The sequence below is a fragment of the Pygocentrus nattereri genome, chromosome 9 (assembly GCF_015220715.1).
Source record: "Pygocentrus nattereri isolate fPygNat1 chromosome 9, fPygNat1.pri, whole genome shotgun sequence".
Classification (NCBI taxonomy): Eukaryota; Metazoa; Chordata; class Actinopteri; order Characiformes; family Serrasalmidae; genus Pygocentrus; species Pygocentrus nattereri.
Window position 1 is genome coordinate 43,262,651 of NC_051219.1, and position 15,729 is coordinate 43,278,379.

Below are 15,729 nucleotides of genomic sequence, written 5' to 3' on the forward strand. Positions count from 1 at the left end.
GCTGTGATTTTCCTTTATTTATACCTTTCTTTTTCATCAGTGGAATGTTCAGAAATGCATTGGTATGTTTGCTTCTGTCACGACCAGTGGCATCTCTGGCACAGGAAGGCTGGTGGGGCACAATGAACTGTGGAGGCAGCGACTCGTCCGTGAAACTAAACACAGACCTGATCCAAACTCAAACGCACTAATCCATGAAATCACATTCACAAGTTAACGTAACGAGGCGCAGGAGTTTGCGGTAGGGGAGACGGGAATATGAGTGATAGGCTTTAGATTGATTAGGCATTAGATCTCACAAATCCTTGTTATACAGCATCGCTGTATTATAAATCCAAAGTTATCCAGCAGTAACGATCACTGTGGTCTGCAGCTACACACTTTCCGGGTTTTAGGAATAACACGACTTGTAATGATGCAGAATGACTCATCTGTGATGTCACTGCTTGAAAAAAAAGATGCACGACAATCTTTCATCTGGACAAGAACGAGTCTCAGAGTCCACCAATCTATAAATGAATTTCAGTGATAGCAGAGCAAAAGCAAACGAAGACTGCTAGGAGAAAAGAGTGTCCTACTGGCATTTACACAACAGGTACAGGGAGATATTTGGACTGTATCGGACAGCCCTGCCATCGTCATATGTACCAAACATGCAACACTGTTAGTTCTGAAGAAAAAACATATATATATTAGTTGTTATACTGAATTATTGATCATGTCATGCGTTGCTCCACAGTATCTGGTGGGGCCAGGCCCCCAATATAGAGACGCCACTGGTCACGACACAGAGTGTCCTTATTTAAAGGACATGAAATGGTTACAACAACAAAAGCCTGAGACTTTGTTTTTCAGTGTTTTTTGCCCTAAGCAGAGGCAATAGGGTCACACCCACTCCTTTGTAAAGACATTTGACTTTCTCTACAACACACTTCAGGTATCGGACGGCACGGTGGCGTGGTGGGTAGCGATGTCGCCTCACAGCAAGTGCGGCCTGGGTTCGATTCCCCGACCGGGGTCCTCTCTGTGTGGAGTTTGCATGTTCTCCCCGTGTCTGTGTGGGTTTCCTCCCACAGTCCAAAGACATGCAGTCAGGCCAACTGGACATGCTGAATTGCCCCTGGGTGTGTGTGACTGTCTGTCTGTCTGCCCTGTGATGGACTGGTGACCTGTCCAGGGTGTCCCTGCCTTCCACCCAATGACAGCTGGGATAGGCTCCATTATAGTAATAAATTATTATACTAATTATTATAATATATTATACTAATTATTATACTAATAAAAGCAATGAAGTCATCACTGTTAACTGGCTGTCATTTAAGCTTCTGCTACTGAAACAGCTTGGCCAACTCAAGCTGGTTAAACTGGCAGAGCAGTTTAGCTGCTTCACAAGCATTAAACCAAGTTTGGAGAAGTTAAATAAGTTGGAGAAGTTAAATAAGTTTGGAGAAGTTAAATAAGTTGGAGAATTTAAATAAGTTGGAGAAGTTAAATAAGTTGGAGAAGTTAAATAAGTTTGGAGAAGTTAAATAAGTTGGAGAAGTTAAATAAGTTGGAGAAGTTAAATAAGTTTGGAGAAGTTAAATAAGTTGGAGAAGTTTTATTTATATCTGTGTTTTTTTATATCTCATATACAGTTCATGTTATCAAAGCTTTTAGTTGCCTATTTCAGTTAGTAAAGCCGCGCTGCTCAGACTAATTTCAGACTTTTCAGACTAATTTCAAATTAAACAGGCGTCTGCTTAAACGTCTTTTTATTTCCAATAAATAAAGATTACTATATTACCACATTTATAATACACACTTTCATGGTGTTCCTGAGATCATGTCACCTGACCTCCTGACCTGAATCATTCTAACCAAACACTCAAAAATGACTTGTAGCACCCTGGCCCCTCTTTCTTAAAAGCGTGTCAAAATAAAAGTCCTTTGTTTTTGGCTGTTTTTCCTGACATTTGAATTAGTACAAGCCTGCAGACCAAAGTTTTTTTCAGTGAGTTGTGTACTTTTAAAGCTGCGTAATTTTTCACAACGTAGCTTTTTTAAAAGTTTTCAAACGTAAAAACTATTTTATTTACAATTTCATACAACTAAATTAGCCCTTTTGATCATTTTCTATAATACGTATACATATATATATATATATATATAGATTGCTGTTGTAGGAACAAAACCATGCATCACCATTTTTTGTTGTTTTTCAGTTCTTGGCATAATCTGAAAATGTATGATGTCCTTTATGTATAAAATATTGCACCACCTGATGTTTTTAGACTTTTGGAGGCAAAAGGAAAACCAAAATGAATTTTACATCATTACAAATTCAGGTCGGTGTGTTTCCCTGTAATGCATTTCCATTGTGACCAGCTCAGTGTTTACGTCTGAAAGACTGAATCAGTGAAATTCCCTTTAATATGAAGAGAAATCTGATTTCTAAAAACTCTGAAATAGAGAAAATCAGCTACTCTGCCGTGACTCTAAAGGCAAAAGCAATACTCAAACGTGAGACGCTGCAGGCAAAAAAACTCGGACGTCCAGAGAGGCCATGAGGTAGTTATAACTTTCTGGAATTTTTTGTTTCAAATAACGAGGTAATTATCTTGTTACCTCAAGATAACGACATTTTTATCTTGAAACGACAAGCTACCTATCACCATTGTCTTGAGCTAACAAAAGTTATCTTGAGATAATGAAATATCTTATCTCAACATAAAACTGTTGTCTTGAAATAAAGAGATACTTGTCCTGTTATCTCAAGATAATAATACAGAAAATTATAGCAACAGCTTATGGTCTCTCCAGTGACGCCACAAGGTAGTTATAATTTTCCAGACTTTTACGTTGAGATACTTTGTGATCTCAGGATAAGACTATCTTGACATTGAAAGTTACATATCTTGTTTTCTCAGGATAACGAACTCATTATGTGATCTGGAGACAGCAAAGTTGTTTTGAGATAACAAGTCATTTATCTTGTTACCTCAAGATAATAAACATATTGAAATAACAAGTTATTTATTGTGTTATCTCAAGATGCTAATCCATAACTGCTTATGACTTCCATTAAAAAAATAAATGATAAAAATAAAAAATAAACCCCGTGTAGAGCAGCGCCGCCCCGCTGTTTCACGTGTTCACCAGCAGATGCCGCCACTGTACCGCAGCAGGCCGCGCCACCCCGCGGAACTCCAGATCCGATTACCGACCGCGGAGCAGCTTCAGGCCGGAGCTGAGGGAGCAGAGAGGGCGGGGGGAAAACCCCCTCACTCACGGACTGGTTTGGCCGGGACTCACTCACTCGCTCCGGAGTCCTCGCTGGAAGCTCTCGCTGAAGCTCTAACGCCGCGACAGACTCCAAAACTTCTCACTCCACTTCTTTCACTTCGGCTCTTTTTCGGACAATGTGAGGAAATGGCCGAGCGAAGGTAAGACGCGCTTTACCTGGGCGGATTTCCCGGAGCGGAGGGGCGATACTGTAAGGCGGCGTTGCTGGACTTTCGTGGCGGTGTTTGCTCGCGTCTCTGGCGCTGTGGCGTGTTTTGGAACCGACCATAGTGTCGGTTTCAGTGGCTGCTCGCCAGGCTGGAGTTTAGACCTGGTCCGGTTTAAAACAGCCACGGCAGCCAGAGTTTAATGGTTTATTAACGATTATTAACGGACTATTTGACTGTGTTGTGAAAGATACACGGCTGTTTAATTCACTCAAAGCTGGTCGATATTACAGCAAAACTACCGGACAGCTCGTCGGTGGAAGTTACAGACTGCACTTAAAGCGAGAAATCAAGTTTAAGTAGGTATTTGAAGAGTTTAGAGTACAAAACAAAATGCATATTTTTGGAAAAAATGAGATACACATACATTTTGGGGTTACCTCAATCAGGGGTGGGCGATATGAGGAAAATATCACGGTACTTCACGATATATATCACGATATGTTTTTTTTCTGAGATGTATGTAAGTTGTAACAGAAAAAAAACATTGTGCCACATATAAAAGTGCTATTATAATTATAATAATAATAATAATAATAATAATACATCTGCAGTGATGAGAACCTGCAATATGTCCAGTTAAACAGACCTAATTATGACTTAATTAGTCAACATAGTTTCCTTAAGTACTGCCAACATCCACTATACGCTCTGAAAAAGGCATTACGACGCAATTCATCACAATAACGATGAATTATCGTCATATCGCCCACCCCTAACTTCCATTATCCCTGATTGACTCTGCTGTTTCAGGACCGAGTGCCTTACGGAGACCCATGTAGGTCCACAGCAGCCCCTGGGCAGTGTGTGTCGGGCTGGATTATAGGAGCGGGCAGCAGGTCTAAAGGAGCATGTCTGATCTGGACATGCTGCTAAACATATGTGCGCTTGGTGTTCCAGGTGGCAGAGCTAATGAAGTCGCCAGGATGGAGGGGAACCATGTTTTATTTATCATTTTGTAATGCCACCTCATGACCTTTCCTAACGAGGGAGGCCCGGCAAGCCCTGCTGGTTACACTCTTAAAATATTCACCATGCCATATGGTTCTAATGATTAGTAATAATAGTTAATAGTATTAACTGAAGGTATAATCTGCGTTGGCTGCTTTCTTGTTTTGTTGATGTTTGGCCTCCGTGTAGTCTTTAGAGCACAACTGGTTAAAGTTGCCCTAACTTCAACCTCTTATCTGAGGAAAGATCAAATGTGTGTAACTTTGTTCGATTGTTATTTTACTTTTTAGATGGTGCTTTTGAAGGATTTTAGGAAAAAATGCAGTAACGTTGTAAAACACGTTTAAGAACTTGGTTTGAAACCGACCTGCCTTCGTTATTTGCATATTGTTTTGGTTTGTTGGCACTCGGTTGACCATAGTCATTGCTCCAAGGCCCCCCCAAGACAAAAAGGAACCCCTTTAACTGCCCTGTTGTGGCTCCACAGTAGAATTAGATTAGTAGGTAGTAATAAAATAATCCTCCTTTACGGTAAAATAAAGCTCTGCTGATCGTTCAACAGTTTAACAGTAAATGGTCCTAAACTCTGAAGTTAAGAGCTGCTAATTCACCCTTTAACTCTAAAGGCCGGTGTGCAGACTGTTGCTCACATAGCAACGCAGACAACAATCTCACCTATCTAGCAGCTAACGAAACGGCAGAGAGAGATTCAAGACTAACATTGATGTAAATGTAATTAGTTTCAGTACTTTAGTATTTTTGGTGTATCTGTACTGAAGTTTCTCCGTTCTGGGCGTCTTTTTCCTTTCACTCCACTACATTTCAGAGTCTAATATCCGACTTTTTCCTCCTACATTTTGAGAAATCTGTCGTTCCTTTTGGTTTCTGTGTGTATAAAAACGTAACATGTCAAAACGAAGGAAGCGCAAAGCCAGAGCACCAATCAGGGCCCAGCGGTCACTTTGTTTAGAGCTGGTTTTGACCTGTTGGTCATACCGACCCAGTGCAGCACGCGGTTCAACGTCAGCGCAGCAGCGTAAAACTTTGGGAGAGTCTGTTCAACATAAATGATGAACTAACCTAACTTTGTGTAAATAGAGCTCAATATAGAAATATGTCCACATATGCAGTCGAGACTGACGCGGCTTTTTTCTGAATTTCTACAAACACCATTTCATTTTATAGTAAATGAGTTTGGGCTGGTTTATGTTTATGAACAGACGCCTACAGATCAACATAGTAAAGGAGCTCATCTGTGATCCTGAGTTTAAAGCCAGTTTTTATTCAACTTAAACTTGGAACTAAGTTGTAAATAAATCTGAAACTGAAACTTTGCTTGTGTGTAAAAAGTGATTTCAGAGCCACTCGGTTCTCCCTGATGGAAACTGTTTACCTTCAGTGTTTTGTGCTTCTGATCATTTTAATAGACGTCAGCGTCACTAATTAATGACGTTCTATTAAAAGACTGGTTTACCAAGAGAGACGCTGGAGGACTTTCACCTGAAATGAGTTCATGAAGCCAGTCTGGTTATAAAAATGATAACAGGACCAGATCAGAGCCAGAATTCCTCTTTTAGTACTTTTACTTTATACTTAAGTACATTTGAAGGGAAATACTTTAGTACTTTTACTCCAGTGGAGGTCTAAAGGGAGGAACTTCGACTTTTACTGGAGGAATATTTTACCTTGGGTGTCTCGACTTTAACTCAAGCACATGGTTTGTGTACTTCGTCCACCGCTGCCCATATTCCACTAAAAGCAAATAAAGTTATTTGTTGCAGTTGGCCCTGAGAGCAGATGGATCTTTCTCATGGTTGTAATCTATGTGCTACGTTCGATTCGCCTGCGTCAGCCCAGTGTTGCTCTAGTACTCTGTGCTGTCCTTTGTAGTGGCTTGGAAGATGGTGGAGTTGGTTCTTCGGACTGCGGTGGGCCATAATTACTAGTTTCCTCTTCTGGAGCTTCATGGATGAAGTTACAAATTGGCTTGGCGCTGCTGAAAAAAGTGGGGAACCCAAAAACAAACGTTCAGCATGCCAGACGTGCTGCAGCATATATCGTTTCTAATAGAAACACTGAAATGTGCCTTCTGGTTCGCCAGCCAGACCAGCAGAGTGTTTCCAGTCTTGGCAGAAGAGCAAGAAGTTTCCATTAGTAGTCAATAGTTGTCATACAAATTGCTGAACTACAACACTGAGAGGTCTCCATAACTCGGTGTTAAATTTAGGCCAGTGACCATTGGCTGGAAAAAGAACAGTGTGTGTGTGACTCCAAGCTAAACTTGGCTCTGCTGTAACAGCGTAAGTGCAGGGTGTGTGTGCGCATGATGATATAGCAATGCATTCCCTGTTCACTTATATCGGCCTTGGACTCGAGTGTGTCCTCGCCAAACCTACATCCAGCTATTTTCCTCTCTGGCCTCTCCCCCCTGTGCTTTCCTGCTGTCCAGCTACCTGCCAGCTTTGTCCTGTTCTAGAGCGTTCTAGATTGTTCCACTGAGACCTGTGTGGAATCCCCGGAGTGTGGAGAAGGTGTGGCTGTGTTATCTGTTTTGCTCCGTACCTGAGCGGACTGAGTAAACACTGCCGTGTAATGATGACGTGCTTTCATGACTCTGTTGTTTAATTTGGTGTGGTGGCCTTTGAAATGTAGTTTTGCTTGTTTGTTCGTTTGTTTGTCTGGGTTTCATTCAGTTACCTCAGCAACTTCTGTCTCTCTTTAAAGTCTATGCAGTTGAATACATATTGATTCGAAGCAGTGCAGTCCAGTGCTAGTGCTGGCAGTAGGGCTGGGCGATCAAACGATAACGATGTTTATCACGATGTAACTTTCCTCGATAGAAATATAAGAATTGTTCAACAAATGTTTGGTGTAATGGAGCATTCTCTACACGTTCTAGCGACAGCTCCAGTGGCATTTTCTACTGCAAGGATAGCGACAGTACTACGACATGATTAGACGAGTAAAATGAGTTAAATGAGTGGCTGAATACACTTTAACAACGTCTGAAATGCGGAGGTTTATATCTCTGTTTGAGAGGAGCGACCGGTGATCTGTTCTCCTGTGACCGAGTCTGAGTGACGAGGTCAGTGGCGTAACCGTCCTGTCCTACAGTGAACTCGCCTCTGTACTAACATCCTAACGAGCTTTAGCAGCGTTAAATCACATCTGCTCCTCACAACTGCAGCACTGTTACAGCGCTCAGTCATATTTTAGTATTAGTGCATTCCCAAGCAACAAAAGTGAAAGAAAGAAGTAGTTCATGCAAGTTTTACAGCCCTGATTGAACTGAAAGTAAACTGAGGAAGCCGTGAGGCATTAGAGTGTGGGAGAATGCCAGCTCTCCAGGCTGGCTGTTTTTAGCAGCTGGCTAACTTGAAGCAGCGCTCTGTTCATAGATATACACCAGGAGCAAAAATCAGCCTTCAAACTTGAAAGAAATAAGGATTTGACATTTATCAAGATATGTATCAATATTGACCATTATGAAATTTTTTTATCGTGATGATATTTTTGGCTATATCGCCCAGCCCTGGCTTGCCGTGAATTAGTGTGCAAATGTCTCAAGTATGGTCGAGGCTGCATGCGTAGTAGAGGTGTAATGATGCTAGAGATGACCTGTGGATGTCAGTATTCGGCTGCTATCAGCAGAACATCCAGGATTGGATATTATAAATCTGATGCAGTCCTGTAACTGCCAGGAGGCAATTGTGGGCTGGAGGTTAGGGATCTGGCCCTGTGACCGGAAGGTCGCCGGTTTGATCCCCAGGGCCGACAGTCCATGACTGAGGTGTCCTTGAGCAAGACACCTAACCCCCAATTGCTCCCCGGGCGCCGTGGATAGGGCTGCCCACCGCTCTGGGCAAGTGTACTCACTGCCCCCTAGTGTGTGTGTTCACTCGTGTGTATGTGGTGTTTCACTTCACGGATGGGTTAAATGCAGAGGTGGAATTTCCCCGGTTTTAGAAACCTTTTAAAAAGGTTTTAGAAGCTTTTCAAAGCTTAGTAGTTTTTAAAAATACAGTATTGAACTGGTATTGATATTGATATTGATATCAGCCGCTACTGAAAGTTTCAGTGTAAGTATCGGAAAAGAAAAAGTAGTTATTTCCATTGGTAGATGTTTTTTTTTTTTTTTTTTTTAGGTTTTGTACAATTTTCTATTTTAAGGTCAAGATTCATGGGAAATAAAATAAGCCACAGAAATCCCACCCCATAAAATGTGTAAGCTAAAAAAGATTGGTTTGATTGGGTGTATAGTGTAAGCCCCTCCCCATCCTTTCCCACTTTGCTCTGGTAGGATGCGCTCAGACGTATACTCATTGACAGTGGTTTTCGGAACAAAATAACCGTGATGGACCCTCAGAAGAGTTTAAGAAAGTTTATTTTGATCTGTTGTTGTTTTGTTTGTTTTTTTTATTTTGGTACTAAATGAAAATCAGTTCAACTTCTGGGTTCTGTGGTGAATGTTTGCACACAGTGAGCAAACTGAGTGTGTGTCAGTGTGTGTGTGTGTGTGTGTGTGTGTGTGTGTGTGTGTGTATTGAGTGCTCAGTATGGTGACTGTAGATTATGCTGACTGTAGGCTTGAGTTGAAAAGCCCTGTTGTTGATGCGCAGCCTCTGGTTGCCCAAGTCTCCGCTGCAGCTGAAGCATTGTTCACATGCAAATGACACATTGGGCCATTCGTGTGCGTTCGTTCATGTGCATTTGCAAGCCACGGCTTAGGATTTGGACTCTGAGCTCCACCAACAGCTGTTTGTCTGTGTGTGTTATACACCAATGAGCTGTAGTGCTGTAGTGTGTTTTTTTTTTTTTTTTTCATTTTTTATTTTTAATCATTTTTGTGGAACCAAACGGTGGTGTTGTGATGCACATGTCAATATTTATTCTGAATCTACAGTATATGCACTATAATATACAGTTAGATTTCCAAGACATTCCTAAATCAATGAAATTGCATCATGCCCTGATTCCATATATACTTTGCATATGTTGACATGTATTCCAAGACCTCCAGTTTTTTTTTATGCTGATACTGATATTGACACGCTATTGGCTGATGGTAATCCATAGTTTTGTTCGCTAAAAAGTACTGCGCTTTATAACGACCTCTTTTTAATTGGAATACTTCACTTAAGATGGGTCTGTAACAGTAGACTATCCTGCTCAAACAACTTCTACCTCACAGGAAGGAATAAACAGCAAACATCACATCCCGCAGTGTATTTGTGCTATTTCAGGATAGATTTGTTACAGTATTGGATCAGATTCGCTCTTTTTTCCACTCCACTATCTACCCTAGCGTTTTCTGCCAACTTCCAGACTGGGCTGATAGCTGGTGTCACTGTACGGATATTCACGATATTCTGACACGCCGACACAATGTACTACTAATGCTACATTTAACAACAGTCGTCACAAACTAATTATGCACTAATTATGCCCTCTTCTTAATTAAACTTCCATTTGGTCAGCGTTCTGAAACCCTTGTGTCATGTTCAGGTCTGTGGGACCCGTTTTCAATGTTAACCTGAGAAGAAAATGATGATTTATTATTATTTCAGCCTCAGATTCTTTTTTCTTTGCTCATTTTCTGTGTAGAACATATAAAATAACCCGTTTTCAGGGTCTTCACTCTGTTAACCCCCCCCCCCCATTTATATTACACATGTGGTGCTGGGCTGAACCCACGGGGAGTAAAAGTGAGGAGGTGCTGTGTCCTTCACTCTGTTCTCCTCCTACATGGCCTGCTGTTAGTGTGTGGGAGGGTAGACAACATGGACAGGCTGCTGACTGGCTACAGCTGCTAAAGGAGAACCCTACACTGGACACTTGTGATATTTTAAACATCGGGAATTTTTACTTGTGTTTTTTACTGTGTTGATATAAAAAACAGCAGTGTGGTGGGTCAACCAGACCACTGAGTAACAAACACATCAACACCAGCCAAGAGTTAAGTGCTGGCGATATCCACAGTATACAAAAGCATACTGTTTATCATTCACCGATCAGGCAGAACATTCTGACCACAGTTTCTACGCTCATTGTCCATCTTATCAGCTCCACTTACTGTATAGCTGCACTTTGTAGTTCTACAGTTACAGACTGTAGTCCATCTGTTTCTCTGATACTTTGTTCTTCAGTGGTCATTTACATTTATGGCATTTGGCTGACACTCTTATCCAGAGCGACTTACAATTTGATCATTTTACACAGGTAGGCCAAGGTGGTGTTAGGAGTCTTGCCCAAGGACACTTATTGGTATAGTGTAGGGTGTTTACCCAGGTGGGGGATTGAACCCCAGTCTACAGTGTAGACTGAAGGCAAAGGTGTTAACCACTACACTCACCAACCACCACAGCAGTATTTAAAGTGTAAATGACTGAGGAACAACATTCTGCAGGTGACGAAGGAAACAACTTCTGTGTGACTCAGGCTTTGTCTCTGCTGTAGGCCTCACAGTGTGTGTGTGTGTGTGTGTGTGTGTGTGTGTGTGTGTGTGTGTGTGTGTGTATCAAAAGCAAAAGTACACGCTACACTGTCCTCACATTAAACTTCAACCAGCACAGTATCAAAACCCCATATCTTCTCCCTGAGTCACTCCCTTTAAAGACGCCTCCTCAGGCTAGTAGAGTGTATCTGCCTCTGGCCCACTGAACATTAACTCCGAAGCGCTGCAGCCTGGAGTGGCTATCATTAGAGGCGCAGTAGGAGCATGTCTGCGGCTGTCTGAAAGCAGTCCTCTGATACGAAAGTGAGTGAGCCAGGCGGCCCTGGAGCGCCTCCTCCGCTCCCCCCCCTTTCTCTTTCTCTCCCTCCCCTGTATGCTAGGGTCTGGGAGTAGTGGTCTGCGCTCTAACTACCGAGGCCTGTTCAAACTTTCCTCATTAAGATGGGCAGACGCGGCCTCCATTAAGGTCATTAAGCCTGTCGCGCTACATTGAGTTTCGGGCCGCCCTCTGCTTTCTGAGCGATGGCTGCGGCCGATTCTTTTCAGGTGGTTCCCTTCTGCTGGATGAGGTGGAGCTGGTGTGGAAAAAGATGCAATATTTCTCTCTGAAAGCTAGAATGAGGCTTTTATTGGCTTGGTCTGTTAGCCTGGAGTGTCAGGTGGGGTTTCAGTTCCACGGTGGAGGAACCGCAAGATGTGGCCTGTTGGAACAGTTTTGTGTGGGTTACCCGCTGTCATATGACATTTAGAGCCTGAGTGATGGGCAGAAACCCAGTGAAAGGAACATTTTTTTAATCACTGGACACACGAGCTGGACGTGTAAGTGAATCAGTCGTGCTCTTTCTGGCTGAAGTGACGGGCCCAAGGCTTAACGGGCCTATCGTGATGTTGACACTGTTAGTAGCGTTGGCGGTTCTCCACATTGAACCAAGGGGTTTGTTGGTCTTGTCACTATCAGATTCCATCTCAATTAATAGCACGATCACAGCCGAACGTAGCAGCTCCTGGCTGTTCTCCTGGCCTACGGTCTCCTCAGAGAGCTCGGAACTAGCTTGAGACTCGCTCCAGTAATGAAGATTCCAGTCTGTAGTCCATGCTTCTCATTTATTCCCAGGATGTGTACCACATGTTCCATTCTTCAGAAGATCTGAGGAGCACGGGACTTCGCAAAGACCACACCATAAAGAGAGAGTATGGTGTGGTGTGGCGTGGGTGAGGGTGGGGGGGGGAGGTCAGAAAGGATGCAATGAGCGATGCAGTCTTGTAAACTCAGGAGCTGTCGCCATGTTCCAGCTCCTTCCCTTTTCCTGCACCTTTGATCCTTTCTTCCTTTCTTTCTCTTGCTTTTTCACTCCCTGTCTTACTCTCTCTTCCTGCCCCCATCCACGTGCTTGCCATTTTAAGTTTCTCTAATTCCGAAAGCTCCACTTAATGAGGGTGAAAGTAAGAGTCCTCCTCCCCCTGCTCTCGCTGATTCTCATAGCTTTGAGGTAAAACCCTGTGGAACCTCCTCAGTCTGCTTAGAATAGAAATGGTTAATCCCCTTAGAGGACCCGGCAGTGTCTCCAAACATTCTTGGTTGCATTTAAGAAGACCTAAGGCTGATCCACGACTTCTGGAGAAGACACACACACACACACACACACACACACACCAACAGGTCCTCTAAACGCTCAGAATTACTGTCACACACACTGCTCTGTTAGATCCTTCCATTTAAATATCTTTATGGTATATCTCGCCCAAACACGGTCATCAAACGTTTCATTTTTTGGCCGAACCAGGAAAATATTAGCTGAGAAAAGAAAATAAATGATTAATTGGGGTACGTTCAAACAGCTGGAGGAGCAGCTGATTAACAGGGAAAATATCAGCCACCTGGAACCATTTTACGGGACCTATGAAGGACATTAGACAAGCAGTTTGCTACTTGTCTACTACTACAGGTTTCATACCGTTTCTAAACCTCTTTGACACACACAATACAGCAGAAGCCAATGGGAACATTGCAGTCCAGCATCTCCTCCAGTAGCCTCGGGTTCATCGTGGATGTTTTATAATATGATGTTTAGGTTTGACCGATATTTCGAGCTGATATTTGGTGACACATTTGTGGTACTCTGGAAGAGCAGAATGTGAGTCAGTGATGCTGAATATCTGTGTTTTGTTGGGTATCAGTTGGGATGGTGTAGTGGATAACACCTACAGCTTTAACGTTGTACACTGGGGTTCAATCCCCCGCTTGGGTAACCACCCTACACTATACCAGTAAGAGTCCCTGGGCAAGACTCCAAGTTGCTCTGGATAAGAGCGTCTGCCAAATGCCCTAATTGTAATTTATTGGACATCTTTGTTACCATGTAGATAGATAGATGTTATATTTCAGAATGCCAATCCAAGATGTGGATTTAATCCCAATTTCTACATTTTATAATCGTTGATGTACTTCAGGAGATATGTAGCCAAAAAATATCGGAAAATCGGCATTGGAATGCCATGCTCATATCGGTTTAGCCCTACTACATATACTGCATGGTTATTCACAATAGTAGAACTTTTTGGACTGACCTTCCATTTTTCATAATGAACATCGTACGAACTATGAAAAGTCCCCCTAATGCAACAGTCTGTCATACAAAAACATGCATTTAAATACGTTTTGATGCATTTATGGCTGTTTACCACTGTTTTAATGTCTACTGTCAACATGCAGTTGTATGCAAATGTTTGGCCACCCCTGCTCAACACACTTCTGCACACTTTAATGCACAGTTGCTTAATTTAATAACAAACTAAAAAAAAAAAAAAAAGTTATGGCATGTTTTGGGTTTTGTGTTAAACTCTATAAAAACTACATTTGCAGAATTTGCTGTATTAAATTTGTGTCCTGTGCAGGTGCATTAACTAAAATCATCACAACGTGTAATTTGACATGTTCCAACGTTTGCATATGACTGTATGGTCTGTTAATAAGAATATCCTCTTATCTTCTCAGAGTAGATAGGCTGCCTCGGTAGCCACGGCTTCCTGGTTCTGTTAAAGATTGAATAGTCAAATTTACACACTTTGGGTTTTGATATTCAGATGTTTTCTACTATTTGGTTTGGTATGCGGTTTTGGCTGCAGTGGACTGCCTCTAGGTCCGACTCCTGATAAAGTAACAGTGAAGTATTTTGAACACGCAGCATTTCTTCTCCTGCAGCTCAAATGTTTTGGGTATTGTTGTAAATCTTTTTCTGTGCTAGTGAAGAGAGTTCAGGAGAGCGGGGTTTGCAGCAGTGAGGTCTCTATTTGAAGCATGTGCTTTCCATCTGAAACAGCCCAGTCTGACCATCAGCTCTCCGTGCAGGACTCTAGTCTGCCTCTAGCTATTGATGCATCTGATTATGATTATTCCAGCACAACATTCATTCTGTTGAGACATAATTTGTGCATAATTGTTGTGCATAATTTCCATAGACGTACATACCTAGATGCTGCGTTTGGTCCAGCCAGGCACGTCAGTATTCAGTACCATTACAGAGCGGCAGTTTGAGAAACACACTGTCCAAAATTCCACTATTTCAGGAATACTGCTCTCAGAAAGTGGGATAGGATTCTATAACGGAGGGAACGCAGTGATCCCCGCTCATGTCAGTGTGAGGCGTGTTGTCTGTGTGGTGTGTGTGTGTGTGTAGATGTGGTCGTGTGGTTGGTGATGAACAGAGAACCTGTTGCTGTGATTGTTCCTCCTCTGGTTTTATATTCAGCTTATTTTATTTAATAGTCTATTCAGGGGGTCTTAACTTTATGTAGTAGTTATTTATTTACAGTGATGGTTAAAGCTGTGCAGCTCGGTAAGTTCCAGCGTTCCTTAATCCGTGTAGATATTCATAATAGATTAACGTCAGCACCTTCTGACACGAAGCTGAAGTCAGAGTCTTATTTACCAGCTTCTTGTTCGAGTTTTCCCGTTCCACCTTAAATGGAGCAGCTTCAGGCTCCAGAAAGGGAAAACTGGAACCAGAAGCTGGAGAATAGGAGGCCGAATTCAGCTCCGTCCTTCTTTCTGTGTTTTGGGGGGTTTATTTTATTTCAATGTGTATTAATATTAGAAGTGATTCACACACTGATGGATTTGCTGATGTGTGTGTTTGTGTTTCTCCCGCTAAACTCGGCTTTTACCATCAGGTGCAGACTGAATACTTTCTAATGATCACGATCAGTTATTAAAGTAGTAAAAGCTGCCGAGAGCCGTCCGTGCAGCCCAGATTAATCTGAGTCTGAGGATTAGAACTAAACAGATGTGGTGTAAATGGGTGGAGTAGTAAGGAAGCTGTGGCTGATTTAATCCTGAGACTCTTCGTCTCTCAATACAAGAGCAGACGTATCGCCTCAGATTTCCACCACGAATGGAAATCTATGCTAAGAACAATAAATGGAGAGACAGTAACCAAAACTAAAGATGGAAAATAAAAAGATCAGCAGTAAATCCAGAACAAATGAGCGGGAGTAAATTTGTGCGCTACAGACTTTATCAGTGGAGATTACTGAGATGGTTTATGGAAGATGATTGCCAGTTCTTTGATGTGTTCATTGTTCTTGCGTGTATTGCACTTCTGATTTTCTAGTGAAGTGACAGTAACAACAATCATTGTCCATGAATCGTTTAACTGAGTGATCATCGACACTCGTCACGCCACTCATGGTGCACATAAAATCTTAAGAAAGGCCAGAGTTGAAGCTGAATCAGCCACTTGGGTTGTTGTGCTGACACACACACATTCCTGGACTTTTCCAGCACTCTCTCTTTTCTCTTATCTGTTTTCCGGCCCCTCAAGCGGTCAGGGTTAA

The 15,729-nt window shown here is 42.3% G+C and overlaps 1 protein-coding gene across 2 annotated transcripts in view; it reads left to right on the forward strand.

The window, feature by feature from the left end:
• The first annotated feature begins 3,256 nt into the window (after positions 1–3,256).
• The window catches only part of si:ch211-218g4.2 (rho GTPase-activating protein 39), a 121,470-nt gene continuing 108,997 nt past the window's right edge, over positions 3,257–15,729 (forward strand). The window contains exon 1 of one of the 2 annotated variants that reach the window (XM_037541292.1): positions 3,257–3,425. In XM_037541292.1, the coding sequence (XP_037397189.1) occupies positions 3,412–3,425 (14 nt within the window). In that variant the 5' untranslated portion in view covers positions 3,257–3,411. The remainder of the gene's footprint in view (positions 3,426–15,729) is intronic. The other variant, XM_017700970.2, reaches the window with a different exon arrangement.